Genomic DNA, 16278 nt, shown 5'->3' on the forward strand with positions numbered 1-16278 from the left:
CTTGGGTCCCGAAGAAAAGAGAAGGAGACTGTTGAAAAACAATTCGGGTATCTCTGGGCCTCGGACAAGTGATGGAAAACAAGGGGAGAGCTCGGGTCTTTTTATTTCCGTGAATTATGGAGGAGGTAGGGAGAAAAGCGAGCAAAAACTTCCTCTAGCCAGCCAGGCCCTGTGGCAGCTGAAAGAGCCATCAAGGAACAAGTGTGTTTGCGCTTATACCCAATTTATTACCGCCGAACATATGGCCAATATTTTGACTCACGTCAATGGGGGAAGGAAAACAAACAGAGCACTCCGAGCGAGGGGGAGTCGGCCCCCTCGACTCGCCTGGCGTTGCTTCGCTCGCCTCGGCACCGCGCTGCCAAGCGGGCAACGGGGTCGGGGGCCCGCAGGAGGCGTGGAATGGCAAAGGCGGGCCGAGGGAGCGTTTTGCGGAGCTCGGAGCAGAGGCGCAGAGCCCGACCAGGATGGGTTATTCTCCCCTCGGGCCACTGGCCGCCCCAAGCTTTGCGAAAAACAGTTAGCAGCCCTTCTAGAGCCACCGGCCTTCCCTGCACCGACTCTGCAGCAGAAGCTGAGCAGCCGGCTCTCTAGCACCTAATCCTTTTTGGGGAGGAGCTGAACAACCCGCTTCTCCCCGGTCGTCTTTCTCCTTATCCCCATCTCTTCCCCCTCCTTTCCCTACTCTCACTCCCACCCCCCAAACAGGTGAGCCTCCTGCTTTGGAGCTGTAGGGTTAACTCTGACTTCCAAGAGGGAGTTTGGGGCTGATAGAAATACTAGGGGAAAGTTGGGGCTGGAGGGCATGCGAAAAGGGGAGGAGACAAGGGTCAAACTACAAGAAGCTCTAGGTGCAAAATCACTGGGACGATGGATGTAAAGAACTGACCCAACTGGGGTCAGAAGAGATGTGGGGACAACTGTGGGTGATAAGGTTCAGACGGCCCTGTCTCTCAATCGAGGTAAAGGTTTGAGATCCCCATAGCCATATAGCTTTACGCCTCCCCTCCTCCTCTCCCCCCCCCCCCGCCCCTGCCCGTTCCATCCCGCCAGCCGCTCCACCCCCAACCCATTTTCTTCCTCGTCTTCCCTACATCAGCCGAGAAGGGAGGGGAGCCTTGTGCTGAGCTCCCGGGGCGTCTATTGGAGGCTGAAGGAGAGCCGGGACAGAGCCAGGGCAGGGAAGCCGCTGGGGGCGGAACGGGCGGTGCCCAAAGGGCCCAGCCAGCGCAGGAGCAATCCCATCCTCCCGCCTCCTGGTACCCAAGGAACCGGCCCCGTGGAGTGAAGCAGCTCCAGCTGGCCCAGACCCGGGAGACCTCTCTCGGCGCCAAATCTCTCAGTCCGTTCCTCTTCCCAACCTGACCCTACACACACACACACACACACACACACACACACACACACACACACATACACACACACACACACACACACACACACACACACACACACAGAGTATACACACACCCTCTTCATCCCAAATCCGGCAGGAACCGTGAGGAGTTCTGTCTTTCAGTCTCCGGAAGCAGCAGGTGGGAATGTGCGGAATATTTATTATTTTCCATGATCTTTGTGATTATATTGTGCGGATGGATAATTATAGAAGAGAGCAACGCCAGGATGGGGGTGGGGGAGGGAGAGATGCGGAAACCCATCTTTCCTGTCCACACTTAAGCAGGGGGAAAAGTTTACCTGCAGCAGAGGCCGGGAGCAACCAGGTGCCCCCGCCGTCTTCCACTTTTTCGGAAATGTAAAAGGGGCTGTGGCGGGGAGTGAGAGGAAGATGCCAAGAGCGAGTTTGGCTAGGAGGTGAGGTACTGATATGAGGAGACAAAAGTAAAAGTAGAAAAAATCGGAGATCAAAGAGTCCTTACAAACTAAAGGGAAGCAATTCTTGTTGCTAAGGCGAGGAGGGGGTGGGGCAACGTGGGGGAGGGGGGGGAGAGGCGATGGAAAGGAAGGAGGGTGGAGAGAGAACAGATAAAGAAGAGAATCACGACTAATCTGGGTTGTTTTCAAACCAACCAGGAGTGTGAGCGTGGAGAACAGCACGCCTCTCCCTCTTCATCTCCCTACCAACTACCCACCTGCCCGGACACAAGGTCTATATGTAGTTGAGAACTTGAAGGATTTTTTGGTTACACGTTCTGTACCTGCGTAAGCCGAGTAAGTCTCCTTGTGTGTGTGGTGGAGAGCAGCTCTGAGGCAATGAAATCTGTGAGTTTTGGGGAAAGCGGGAGTGAAAAGTGAGATTTCAATAGTCGTGCTTGTTAAGGGATCGTGGTTAGAAGTATTTGGGACTTTGGGATGTGTTGACTTCTTGTGGGTCTAAAAAATATTTCTAATGTATGAAAAAGGAAATCGGAGAGGGGACGAAATAGATGGGAAAGAGAAGGGTGGAAGATATGGAGATAGAAACAGTTGTCTCTGGATTGGTCCTGTGAGAGAAAAGTCGGTTATCGAAGATCAAAGTTAGTGAAAAAGGAAAAGCTGGAGGTTAAAGTGAAAAGAGGACCTGTCGGGCAAAGTCTTCCTCTGCCAGGGATCTCTGAGTAGGACAGTTCTCGCTTGAGGCAGTAGAGTTCGCCAGAGGATCAAGAATGAATGCCCAAGTCCCCAGAGGTCGTAGGCTGCTTAGAGTATCTGTTGTTTGAACCCAGAAGTGAGCATACTATTTAAGAATATTTAGAATATCACCTCTCTTTTTCTGAAATATAGTGACTTAGATCGGTTCGCGTGGTGGGTAACTCTCCTGGTCCCCAAAGTCTTCCGTGAATAACTTCCAGAAAGTTAACGCGGAGTGGTGCGGTGTCTCAGGATTCTTCAGAGTTGACTGTTTTGGAGCAAATTGCCATGTCTCTGTCTGGGTGAATGTATGTATGTGCACGTGGGCTAGTCCTACCTACTTCTATCCGATTCTTTTTCTGCAAAATGCATCAGATATTCGTTTCAACCTATGTTAAATTTCAATCTCAGACCTGCCCCGTTTTAAATACTGTAAAAAGGCAATTAGGAGCTGTTGTACTTTTATGTCCTCCGTAATTTTTTTTTTTTTTTTTTTTTTACAAATTAGGAAGTAAATTCAGATAAGAAAGTGCTTTCGGCTCTACTGGTCCAAAAGACACACAAATCTCCCACATTCACATGGTGGTAATCAGAGACTGTTGGGTTTGGCTGAGAAGAACCTTTCCGAAGGCAGGGCTGACAATGCTTAATCTCATTGTGACATATTTAATCATTAGAGCTAGTGAAGGAAGGAGGCTTACGGGTTTGCCTGAAGGGACACCACGTTAGGTTCACCAATAAAACGGTTATAATAGATTGGAACTGAAAGGACTGCCCCGGGGAAGATTCTCAGCATTTTATCAAAGAAAATACATTATAAATAAGCTGGTCCTATTCTGTAGCCTGCTACCTACCTAAAACATCATTTCTTGTCCAATTTAACATCCATGAAAGGAAAACGGCTTTTCTGGCCTTTTATTTTATTGGGCATATTTTCAAAGATGTCATTAAAGTGCATTTATCAAAGTCCTAACATATGCCCCCAAGTCCTACCCCACACACAATGGACTGAATAATAGAAAGAGAAATACTAATTTCTATTACAATTTATGACCTTGGGAGATTTATTTTTTTAAGAGAATCATGAAAGTGTTATTATATTTCTCCTTGAGAGAAAAAAAAAGAATAGAGGGGCTGAATAAAGGGGAGTTCATTTAGTTTTCCACATTCTGTATCCAGGGTTCATTATGCAAGGAAGAAAGACAAAGAGATGGACTATTAATTCTGCTATTGTGACTGCTTGGTTAATATGATGCAAGGAATACACCAAGCACCTATACCTATTTTATTGCAGGTACATTCTGGTTTTCAGCTCTTCTAACTTTATTCAAATATGATTCAAAAAGTCTCCTACATCCAACCAGTTCCTTCCCCCTTCCTAGACAGAATAACATAGAAAGATCTTCCTGTACAAATAGAACTTCCTGATATATTTGAACAGATTCCACAAAATCTCTCTTTGCCCTTCTTACTATGGGGAACTTTCAGGAACGATTTTAAAGAAAAAGGAAAGAAAGAAAGAAAACCTCACCTTAAGGCTTTAAACTTGAAGGCCTCCCTTAGAATTTCTTCTTTTCTCTCTTTTCTTTCCTTCCTTCTTCCCTCCCTCTTTCCTTCTTTTTTTTCTTCTTTCTTCTTCTTTCCCTCTCTTTTTCACTCTTCCCCCCCCCATTCCTCATATTTCCTACCCAAATATTTCAAACACTGACCTCTTTTGTGTTCCACCATCCATATTGTCTGGCTTTACCCCTTCATGGATGTATGGATGTCAAGTAGTTATAGGAAAGCAATTATTCACATAGCGTGTATACGGCATTGGAAAGGTAGCTGTCCAGGGACTCTCTGAAGACAAACAGAATTTGAAGCTGTCTAGTCAGGGAAAGGTCCTCATGCTGGAAACTGTGTGCTGAAGCAATGCTCCCCTCCCCACTCTGTGTTCCCAACAAAGGCTAGCACCTCTTATCCTCGAAGTTCCGCTATTTTCCCCCTGCCCCCACTTTAAAACAAAAGCATGTGTTATTGTGAATCTAGGAAGTATGCTTTGGGAAGGTGAATCCCTTCATCAGGCCTAAATTGGTCTGTATCTTCCATTCCCATTGATTTCAAGTATGTATCTTCTTCAGGGTATCAAACTGAAGATAAAATAAACCTTCCCCTCCTACAAAGGCTTTGTGTCAGCTCCACTAATCCTCACCGGAGCATTAAGGTGCTATGCTGGAGTGAGAGAAAACAATTGCCCGCACCTTGGCACTGGGCAAACAATAAACTAATCCACTTGAAGGCTGTTATCAGGGATGGACTCAGTGGTAGGGGAAAGGTCAGCCCAGTGTACTGTACAAAAAGAGAGGGGGGGTCCTTTTCAACTCCTTTTCATTCCTTTAAAAAAAAAATGAAGTCAGACAAGTAAAGTGCCTCCCAATAAAAGGAAAAGACCTTGTACTTTTTAATGAGTGGAAGCGCATCTGCCCTAGGAAGGGGGGAAATGATGCCTCTAATTCCATAATTGTATTCGGCAGCCTGCCACCAAGGCCACGTAGTTGAAGTCATTTCTCCGCATGCTAGAGCATCAAGTGAGTGCACATCGGGCCACGCTACAGGCATGGAGCCCCAATTTCTGTGCTTCTGAGTAGAAACCTAATCAGTTTCCTCCTCTCTTCTTTGCTGTGGCTTTTGAGTAAGACAAGGGTTGTACCAATCCCAAAATAATCCAGGGTAATGAGAAAGGGAACTTCACCAGATAAATCAGTATCTTTGAATGCCCTAGGAATATGATGGATCTGTGAACTGGCAGGTGTCCCTGCAGGTGTTGTGAAATCTGTGTGAGTCCACTGCAGTGTGTAAGGTGGGTTCACCATCCATCTCCTAGTTTCCAATCAAGGTGGGGGGGGGGAGGAGTTCCCTACTGTTTCTTAAAACAGATGACTACAGATGCTTACTCAAAGATCTAAAAAGCCCTTGATTTAGGGTAAGCGGGGAATGAAAAAGGACTAGGAGTTAGATGCAGGAATAGGAATGGGGAATGAAGGAGTCCCCATATTCCAGAAAGTGTGATGAAAAGGCTAATGGTTTGTGCTTGAGCTACCTGTAAAAGTAAACAGGTAAACACTATGACATGACTAGAGGCCACTTGTTCTGAAGTGCAACCACTTATCCTGTGTACATTCACCTCTTCTTCTAGGCCTCTTGCTCAATTGTTCAAATAACCCGACTCCCACCCCAACCCCTCCTTCTATCCTGCTGTGTAGAAGCTTAAATCCTCCAGTTATCCCTGGGGACTATTACTACAATGTTTCAACAAGGGATTTATTGGGGAGGGGGCAGTCTTATCCCAAGTCCCCCTGAAAAGAATCTATCCATTTCTGTTTTGTGAGCCCCCAGAGAGTACCATCACCACCACCATCTTTTTCCCTCTTCCTCCTGGTGAGTTTTAGGAAGAACAGAGCAAAATTCTTGAGAAGGCTGGGATCAGGTCTCATTTGCCTGCGTAACACTAAAAGGCCTTTATGGCTTCTTGTGGGCATCACAGCAAAAGTTGCTGGATGAAGAAAACCACTAGAAGCCAGACAGTGGAGAGCAACTTTGAAAACTCTAGAGACAATTGGACATTTCTCCAGCTCCATGCTCTATTTTAACTTAGTTTTGGAATAAGGCCTGATTTAGGACTATTCTTACACCTTCTTTTAAAAAGAGACTCAAACTCAGGTAGCTGGGGACAATATTTTTGTAAATAGATGACATGATCTAGAATTTTCCTAAGAGAAATGATAAAATAATCTAGATTCTGGTAAAATTGGGGGGGAAAATAGAGTTTGGGTAGAGGAAAAACAAAGAGTTGAGCCACATGGAAAGAGAAGGCATTATAATATCTAAGGCTCCTCTGACCTTTTAGGAGTCTGAGTCTGGCAAAGAGAGAGCAACCAAAAAAAAAAAAAAAAAAGAATTTCTTTAAAAGGCGACTCCAAAAAAAGGAGAGAGAGAAAATATAAATTAAGCCGAAAAGAAAGATGAATGTCACTAGGCAAGTACATACTACCTTGAAGAGGTATCAGTGGATATTTCTGCAGCACCAGATTCTACTGGGGACTTCCCGCCTGGTTGTTGTGGCCTGAACAATCCAAGTCAGCAAAAATATTGCTGAAAGAAACTAGGCTGCTTGGAGAAAAGCGTTCTCCTCTCTCTCTTTCTCTTTCTCTCTCTCTCTCTCTCTCTCTCTCTCTCTCTCTCTCTCTCTCTCTCTCTCTCTCTCTCTCTCTCCTTCTCCTCTCCCCTCCCCCACTCTCATTTTCACTTTTTCTCTGTGAGTCAATAGTGCTTAATCACCTGTTTAATTTGAGTCTGGGCTGCAGCAACTGCATAAAATGGGCATTTTGCACTTTATCTCCCTAAGGTCTCAGCTTCAAGTCCTGGACCACCTTCTCAGTTCTGCACCCAGGGTAGGTTCCACAGCAAAACTTATCACCAGGCCAGCTGAATCCCAACATAGCAATTCTGTGCCTTCCCTCACCCTATACACCTCTCTTTGGGGACTTGTATTTTATGATCTACCTATAACAAGCCCAGTTTCTCCCCCTTGATTAAAGGGCTCCCAGTTGCTTTCTGTAGCCCTTTTCAATTGCAAATGTCAGCTCTTAGGAAACTCTGGTATGGGAGCCACATGTGCAGTAGACTAGATTGTGGAGAAGATTTGCTAAAAAAAAAAAAAAAAACCATCCCAAAAAAGAATCACCAAATCTCTCTCCTGATTCTAAGAAAAAAGGGTTAGAGAGTGGATAAGGAGAAAGAGGGAGACAAAACGCAACAGGAAAGAGAGCAACCCTAAAAATTCATTCTCAGATTAAGAATGATCTTGAGAAACCAGTAAAATTTTAAAAAATAAACTTGGGGGGGGGGCAATGGGTCTTTGGTTGGGTAGGCATTTGCAGGTGTCTTGAATGTAAAGGCTAGTAATTGTAACAGGGAAATCATTCTCTGGGATCCTGAAGAGTTGCGCAGAGTAGGCCTGGGATAAGATGTGTTTGATGAAAACTAGAAAGGAGTAAACCTAGTAGGTCTTTTAAGGGAGACTGGGGGGCCAGATTGTGAGTTTTTCAATAGGCCTTTGTGAGGCCCTTCTTCCACCTGGTTGATTAATTCTGAGAATCTGGGAAAATGTTTACCTATCAGGTGGTCTGTGCATCTTATAGGCTCCCTAAAGGGGAGGAGAAGGGGAAAGAATGAAAGGGGATGGACAGATTCTGGGAAGGAAGTAGGTGGGAGGAGGGGGAATTAGCACCTTGTCAGTCACATACATGGATGCACACACATATACTCCTTTAACTTTTCCTGCCCAAAAGGTTAATACCGAATGCAGTTCCGAGGGTTTAAGCAATATTGCAGACTAACTGGGGTAAGGCCTATTTCCAAGAACTTAGGCACCAGAGTCAGTCTGTCTCTAGGGTAGTGTCAGTGGTTTAAGTGTCAGTGGTGTAAAGGATGAAAAGATTGTCTGAGGAGTAAAAGATGGAACTTTCGAATTCTAACATACCAGCACTTCAGAGTAAAGGAAAGAGGTCTTCCCACCCCCAGCGGCATCTCCTTACAACCCTAAGGAAAACGCTTTCTGACCGATTTCCAAGGGTTTGTCTTCACGGCAGCCACAACTGAAGGTTGCAGAATGCCCCCAGACACCTCGCTTCTGTTCCCAGACATGGGTCGGGGGCAGGGGAGGGGGGTGGGGAGTAGAGAAGGGACAAAAGGAGGGTCCAGCCTCGATTGCTAAGTTGAGGAATCAAGGCAGTGACGCTTTATTTTCCTGAATCTAGACATTGTAAGTATTTAGTGATTTATTTAGCAACTAGATAACAGTAGAAAAGGAAACCTCTAGGCCTCTAGGTCCAAACCCTGCTGAACTCTACTGTGTTTCTCTTCTGCACCTCCAACCTAGACACATTGCCCTAGAGGCCAAAGAGCTCCCACGTGAAAAGAGAGAGAAAAGTGAGTAAGAGACACACAGGGGGAGGGGGGGAAATAGGATGGAGAGAGACCAAAGTAATGGGTATCAGGGATGCGATTCAATTTATTTTCTAATCGTATTGGGAGGGGGGGGGAGAGAAAAGAGGAAGAAAAAGAAGAAGAGAAAAAAGTATATTGGGTAGAGAAAGAGGAATCGGGGACCATCAACATGAAGGGGTTTCCTTAATATTGTGGATGGATTCCGAAATGAATGAAGAGATAGTCCATTGAGAGCAGTTGAATGCCATGACAACTAGGAACAACCTTAGATTTATTCCAAACAGTTAGGACACGCTGAAAGAGGGCGTCAATCATGCATTATTTCGCCACTGAAATAAATGCAAAAACCGAGCCCGGACAAAAGCTTCCAACAGGAGCAGGACATTTGTCTACATTTCGCCCATTGTCCGCAGCTTAGCAATCGGTTTGTATTTGTGTTTGCCCGGTCCGACCACCCAGGATGCGCCGAAGGCCTCGCTTAGCCCGGAGACATTGTCACCCACGTCACATACTAGATGGGAGGCAGAGAGGGATGCAGAAATAAACCGATCAACAATAATAAATTGCTCCGGAGGCCAGTCAAACTCCGAGGCTTTGCTGGGGAGCAAAATAAAAACCGATTATGGGGGGCCAGAAGGGAAAGTCGGACACATTCCACCAAGCTCCCCATTATTTGACCCTCCCCCAACACCTCAATTCCCTCCATAAAAGAGGGGGAGGGGCACTCGAAATCAAATCGAACCTAGACCTCTCTCCCAAAGTCAACGTTCTCTTCCTTCCCCAAGTCAAACTTCTCTCCTGTCACTTTTTGATGGTGGTGACGAAAAGTTAGATAATCCCAGGATAAAAACTAGTATACTTAAAAAAAGAATATGTCCTAAGAGCCGGGTTCTACTGCCCAGAGAAAAGGGAGGGGGCTGTTAAAGGGGAATAGTTCAGTTACCGGGTCAGGAAGAGAATGCAGATTCAACACAATCCTAACTCAGGGTTTCAAACCATTAACCCCTCGAACTGAACAAAGTCTCCAGAGAAGGGAAAAGAAAGTTAGGGGCGGAGTTAGATGGAAGATGAAGACACTGAAAGTATTGGCCAACATACACACAACACACACACACACACACACACACACACACACACACACACACCATCCCTCCAAACAGCTTTGCGGGTGGATATTTTGTCTCTTTCTCGGCCCCTCATTCTTCCAGTCACAGTTCCTTGATACATTCTGGGCCAGTCAATTCTCCCCTCACCCCCCTTTAACACCCCTCCGTCCTTCTTCCCTCTTCTAGCTTCACCACATGCTGAGTTTCAAACGGGGGCGGGGAATGGGGGGGGTAATACATGAGGGAAAAAGGACAGAGGGGCTGTCTCTGTATCCAAGTCTTCACTCCCGAGTCTCCAAATCTCTCTCACACTTCACATTATTTGACTGGCTTGCTAGCACATAGAGGAAATGCTGGGAGTTTCCGTGGTTATCCGAGCAAGGCCAGAAAGGAAATTGAGGGGGAGAGAGAACATCTTGAGTTCAAACCAGTCCTGGAGTTAGAACAGACCTTCCTCTCCACATACCCCATCTTCTTAACTCATGATGTCAAAAGCTTAACTGAAACGCCTGTCCTTGTCTGTGTCAAAGGGGGAGGGCGGAGGGAGAGTTGAGATGCGAATGAGTGAAATAAATTAGACTTCAGCAAATAAAAAGAGGGCATTGGTTGGGGGGGGGGAGAATCCGCCTTGTGGATGGAGGTGGGCGAAAGAGTCCTCCGCTCAGCTATTCCGGGGTATTTCGGAGCTAACTAGAATCAATTACTCGCCTGTTTAATTTCTAGTGCTCATCCTTAAGCCTCAACCAAAATATTGACCTAGGAGGTTTACATAAGTTGGTCTCTTGCCATCTGAACAGCATCTTGTTTAGGTAACCACCATTAATTCGAAAAAGAGATTTCCTCTTCTTCTCACTCCCCCCCCCCTCCCATTCCAAAGACTCGTAGCCTCTTCTGCTACACGCGGCGGATCTTTCATTTTGCTAGGGAGGGGAAAAGAGTTGAGGGTGGTGAATATAAAACTGGATTCCCCCCCTTTTTTTTTCTTTCCTTTTTCAGAAGCAATTTGTTAAAATGCCACTTTCAAGTGTATGGAATATCAAGCGACTTGGTAGTTCTTTGTATGTAAATACTGTGTAAAAAGGCCCTCCCCATCTTTGCAATTAATTGACACGTTATACCACTCATCATGTGCTACGGGACCAATGGCTGGGAGCTCGAATCTCCCCAAAACCCACAATTTCACATCTGCAAACACTGTCTTCATCCACTTGACTCCTAAGACCCGCCCACACGTGGCCAACCTTTTGCGTTTTTAATGTCTCTCTCTCTCTCTCTCTCTCTCTCTCTCTCTCTCTCTCTCTCTCTCTCTCTCTCTCTCCCCCTCTCTCTCATTTCTTCTCTCTCTTTCTCTCCCCCTCCCCCCTTTCTCTCTCTCTCTCTCTCTCTCTCTCTCTCTCTCTCTCTCTCTCTCTCTCTCTCTCTCTCTGCAGGTTCATGTGTGGAGACCAGCCTTATATGGACTGATCACTCCAGCTATGGCTTATTTTTTTCTTGCCACCAGACACCGCACACTGTGCTGCAGCCGGAGCCCGAAGTAACCGCACTTTGGCATCGTTCCTGGAGTTACAAACTGTTACTCAGATCAGCAGCCCGCGGAACTCCTGGCTTCTTCTACTGAACAAATTTTTGAGTCCTTTCAAAGAAAATAGTGGATTTTTTTCTCCCTTTCCTCATAGTTATATATTTTTTTAAATAAAATCCAACACTTCTCCCCTTTCTCCCCTTCCCCCTCCCCATCCCCCACTCACCCCTCGTGTGCGTGCGTGCGTGTGTGTGTGTGTGTGTGTGTGTTTCCGAAGAACTGCGGATTGACAAACTGGTGTTGCAACTTTCCTGCATAAATTGCCGGGCCCAGACCATGTCGCTGACCAACACAAAGACGGGCTTTTCGGTCAAGGATATCTTAGACCTGCCTGACACCAACGATGAGGACGGATCGGTGGCAGAGGGGGCAGAAGAAGAAAGCGAGGGGTCGGAACCTACCAAGAGAAGCGGGGTGCTGGGACCAAGCGCACTGGAAGCAGTACAAACCCTGCCCCTGAAAAATCCTTTCTACGACAACAGCGACAACCCCTATACCCGTTGGCTGGCCAGTACCGAGAGCATCCAATATTCCTGTGAGTAAAGAAACTTCACTCTAACAATCCTCCACCTCCCTCCCCCCTTCTTTCTCCCTTAGATCAAATGTGGTTGGACAGTGGAAAGAGAAGCTATTTAACCCAGTCACCCCAACCCCAACCTAGGCCAGGCCCTAAAGTATTGATTGGGCGTGGGGAGAATCTATTAACTCTTACCCTTGTTTTAAAAACTCTGCATGTCTCAAGAAAAGGGACTGGAACAAAACTGGGAGCTTATACCTTTAATTTTTTTTTTCTTATGTTGTTGAACTGCAAGAGAAAGAAAGAAAAAGAGAAGAAATGCCCTTCCAAAGGGTGGTATTTGTTATAATTCAGATTTGTGGGCCTATGACAAATTGTAAATAACATCTCATTATTAAGGCAAAAGATCACTAGGCATATTTACACTTCTGTGTTCTAGCCCGTGTGTGTAGTATTGATCTCTGAAGGAGCCTAAGATGCAGATGGACGTTCTGGGGGTACTATAAATAGCCCTCCCGTTGTTCAGATATAGAGACAGCTTTGTGCCGAGCGGGATATCGGTTGGTTTAGAGACAGTCAGAAAAACAAAAACAAAACACACACACACACACACAAAATGTCTTAAATGGAAGAGTTGATCAATGACTGGATTGTGGCTTTCTTCTTTTAAAAATCAGCCCACGTCTCTTTAGAGAGGAAATCACTTAAGGGTGTAGGAGATCTCCATCCTTTGGCCCCTTTCTTCTCTTCGCACCTCCTTCCCCCCCCCCCCCCCCCCAGCAAAAGACATCCTCATAGCCATTTTCATAACCACTGGGAAAATGAATCTCCCTCTTTATTCCCACTACTTCTTCAGGCCGTCCTACCCACCTGGAGAAGCTGAGAGCACACCCGACGGCTCTGGCAATCTTCTTAACAGGGCTGGAGATCGCCAAGGGGGGCAAGGAAGTTTCTTCCCAAATGCCTCCAACTAGAGATCAGTTTTGTTTATTTGTTTGACAGGTTCGAACGTGGATGGTGGTTAGAAAGGGAGAGTAAGGAGAAAATAGTAATGGGCCTAAATCCTTCCCCTAGACGCCAAAAGGGATGAGGAGATTGGGGCACAGGGGGAGGGTTTGAGCATAAGCAATCGTCTGTTGCTGCGGGGCAGGGCAGAGGGCCTAGGCCTCTCTCTCATTTTCTCTCTCTCTTTCTCTCATACTTTTTCTTTCATATTCTCATTCATTCTCATTCTCTCTCTCTCTCTCTCTCTCTCTCTCTCTCTCTCTCTCTCTCTCTCTCTCTCTCTCTCTCTCTCTCTCTTTCTCTTTCATATTCTTTTTTCTTTTTCTACCATCCTTGCCCATACCACCCTCACCCATCCTCAATCTTGCCTTACATTCCACTTTCCCGCTTCCTTTCTCCCATACCCTCCCTCTGCAGTGCACGGGCTGGCGGCTGGGGCGCCCCCTCAGGACTCCAGCGCTAAATCCCCGGAGCCCTCGGCCGACGAGTCGCCGGACAACGACAAGGAGACCCCGGGCGGCGGGGGGGAAGCGGGCAAAAAGCGGAAGAGGAGGGTGCTCTTCTCCAAGGCGCAGACCTACGAGCTGGAGCGGCGCTTTCGGCAGCAGCGCTACCTGTCGGCTCCAGAGCGGGAGCACCTGGCTAGCCTCATCCGTCTAACTCCCACGCAGGTGAAGATTTGGTTCCAGAACCATCGCTACAAGATGAAACGGGCACGGGCTGAGAAAGGTATGGAGGTGACCCCCCTGCCCTCCCCACGCCGGGTGGCCGTGCCCGTCTTAGTCAGGGACGGCAAACCCTGCCACACGCTCAAAGCTCAGGACTTGGCCGCAGCCACCTTCCAGGCCGGCATCCCCTTCTCCGCCTACAGCGCCCAGTCGCTACAGCATATGCAATATAACGCCCAGTACAGCTCCGCCAGCACCCCCCAGTACCCGACAGCGCACCATTTGGTGCAAGCTCAGCAGTGGACTTGGTGAGCAGACGCCCTAGCCCTAGAGAGAGAGAGAGAGAGAGACTCAAGGCTCCAAAACAAATCCCACTCCACTGGAGGACGCTATTATTATTATTCTAATTATTATTATGGAGTTTGCTCTTTTTTTTTTTTTTTTAGGGAGGGAAATGTTTTGAGCTCCTTGGGGTGGAAAAATCCAAGGATTGTGTTCCCTCTCTTTTTTTTTATTTTGGAGAGAGGGGTTTTGGAGATCTGGGCGCCGTGTTTACAAAAATTTTGTGCAGTCCTGCTTACTTGCCACTCCTCTGGGGAGAGGGGGGAGAGAAACCGTCGTCGTCGTCGTCTGAAAAAAACAAAAAAACAAAAAACAAAAAACCCTAGATAAATCTCCCTCCACACAAAATAAAACCCCTCTGCTCTCGTGTTTTTTTTTGTAAAGTATGTTTGTGTGCCGTAGACATGTTGTCAGTCGTCTTCTAAAGCAAGTGGAGAATACTTAAAATAGAGAATTTTATTTCTCCTTTTTATAAGAAAATTTTAAATATTTATGGCCATGTACACATTCTGACAACTGGTAGCAGGTTCTTCCTTTCCTTTCCTTTCCTTCCCTCCTAGTTTTCTATTTGTTTGCTTTTTGTTTAGGTTTGGGTTTTTGTAAATATTGGTGGTGAATATTGCCAAAAGTAACCTTCAGGACGATCTTTCTCTTCTCCTTCCTTTCCCCATCCCTATCCTATTTACTTTATCTTTTTTTCTTTTTTTGCCTCAATGCAAATATGCCCCGAATATTAAAAAAAAAAAAAGAAAAGAAAAAGAAAAAATGTAGAAGACATACAACCCCAAACCCTCCTCATAATTCTCGGGACCCTGTTCCCGGGTATATCCAGTTCAGTGGTTGTGTACGACTCCGAAAGGAGCGCTGAGAGATTTTCAATTTTTTATAAGAATTTTAATAAAAATGCTGTGTTTAAAAACAAAAAAAAAAGAAAAGAAAAGAAAAGAAAAAGAAAGAAAGAAAAAAATCGTCCCGTTTTGTCTGACTTTGTCTCCAAGGAGCAGCGCCTTGCCGCGGGAGGGAACTGGGGACACAGGCCGCAATCCTAGCCTGAGTTGCCCGATTATTGTTGCTTTTGTTGTTTGTTGTTGATGTTTGGGGGGGGGGGGGTGAGACAAAATGAGTAGTGAAGGATTGTAGAAAGCGGGATACTGAGAATTCACCTTTGGGATGCAAGATTATAAGTCTACTCTCCAGGCGTTTGGGGTGTAAATGTTTTTCCCTCTCTAGTTAAGGAATTGCCTCCCTATTGCCCCTTTTTCCTACACTGTCCCAGATAAAAATAAATATCATTCTATGTATTTGATCCGGGTTCTTTACCTCAGAGAGGTTTCCCCAATGTTTAAACTGAGGGGAGGTGGGTCGAAAGTGATTTGTGAAACCGGCAGAAGTGGGGGGGGGGGGAGGGAGAAGTCCCTCAGTCACCGAAATCTACGAGTGGCTCCTTCAGACTGAGAAGCTTTTGACGCCACTACACTCAATGACTTTCACTTTGTTGGGATTGACTTACCTCTTACTTAAGGGAGGGGAGGGGGGGGAATGAGGAAGGGGAGGAAGAGTAAGAGAGGGAGAGAGGAAGAGAGAGGACTGACTTGTTGGGTTTCCCTATTCTTCACTATTCCACCCCTTCTTTTTTGTGATTGAACGATAGAAAGAACTAACTGCAGATGAGGACGACTAAGGCTTGGGATAGAGCTCAGTGTCCTCTTGGGAAAGGTTTAGGGCCCGTGGCTTATAAAGAGCAGAAGAATTGGGGGAATTAAATGGAAATTAAGTGTTTCTTAGTGACGATGGGTGAAGTGGGGAGACCTTTCCCCCTTCCTGAATTTCCATAGTTCTTTCGCCCAGATTCATTCGTCTCCATTGCCCCCTCTCCCTAACCGGAGACCTATAATCATTTCTATTTATTGTGTATGAGGTATGGATCGGATAGGAGGATTGCCAAAAAATAATAATAATAATAATAATAAAGTACTAAAATGAAAAAAATCAGAGTTTAAGTATGTGTGTGTGTGTGTGTGTGTGCGTGCGTGTGTGTGTGTGTATGTGTGTGTGTGTATTGTAATAGCAGTGGAAAGTGGAGAAGAAATGGAGGTGTTGATCCCCTATTTCAGATCCGGCGCCTTTGCAGGCAGGAATGACTGGAGAGAATAGGGGAGGAGGGACGAGCATTTTTGGTCTTTATGAAGGAGGGAGCTTCCTTATTTGTATTACTTTATTTCATTTTTCAATCTGTAAGCTCAGAGAAGATCCCCTTTCCAGATGCTCCCGCACATTTTGCAATGTAGGAGGGGAATAAGTAAGGGCAGTCGGATCTCGAAGTTCTCCTTTCTTCTCTAATGCCCTGATTTCAGAAAATAACCTAGACTTCTGAAGGCTTAGAGGAGAGCGGGGAGCTTTTACTCTTTCTGATTGGAAGCCGGTACAGATTCTGAAATTGTATCTTTCTCCCTGGGAGTTTCACAAACAATCCGGAACTAGGGAGAGGGGGTGGCGGCG

General features: G+C 46.2%; 1 protein-coding gene across 1 annotated transcript; it reads left to right on the forward strand.

The window, feature by feature from the left end:
• Positions 1-1457: 1457 nt before the first annotated feature.
• NKX2-2 (NK2 homeobox 2) lies at positions 1458-14663 on the forward strand. Its single transcript, XM_051975847.1, has 3 exons — positions 1458-1535; positions 11096-11782; positions 13187-14663. Exons 2-3 carry the CDS (start codon positions 11524-11526, stop codon positions 13747-13749), a joined length of 822 nt encoding a protein of 273 aa, XP_051831807.1. The 5' UTR covers positions 1458-1535; positions 11096-11523; the 3' UTR covers positions 13750-14663.
• Positions 14664-16278: the final 1615 nt, after the last annotated feature.

Source organism: Antechinus flavipes, chromosome 2, assembly GCF_016432865.1.
Source record: "Antechinus flavipes isolate AdamAnt ecotype Samford, QLD, Australia chromosome 2, AdamAnt_v2, whole genome shotgun sequence".
Classification (NCBI taxonomy): Eukaryota; Metazoa; Chordata; class Mammalia; order Dasyuromorphia; family Dasyuridae; genus Antechinus; species Antechinus flavipes.

What these genes read in the sequence shown, in the direction of transcription:
- NKX2-2 (XM_051975847.1), top strand. Translation starts at nt 11,524, where the DNA reads ATGTCGCTGACCAACACAAAGACGGGCTTTTCGGTCAAGGATATCTTA. An exon ending in CGAGAGCATCCAATATTCCT is followed by an intron (nt 11,783 to 13,186) that starts GTGAGTAAAGAA and finishes CTCCCTCTGCAG; the next exon opens with TGCACGGGCTGGCGGCTGGG.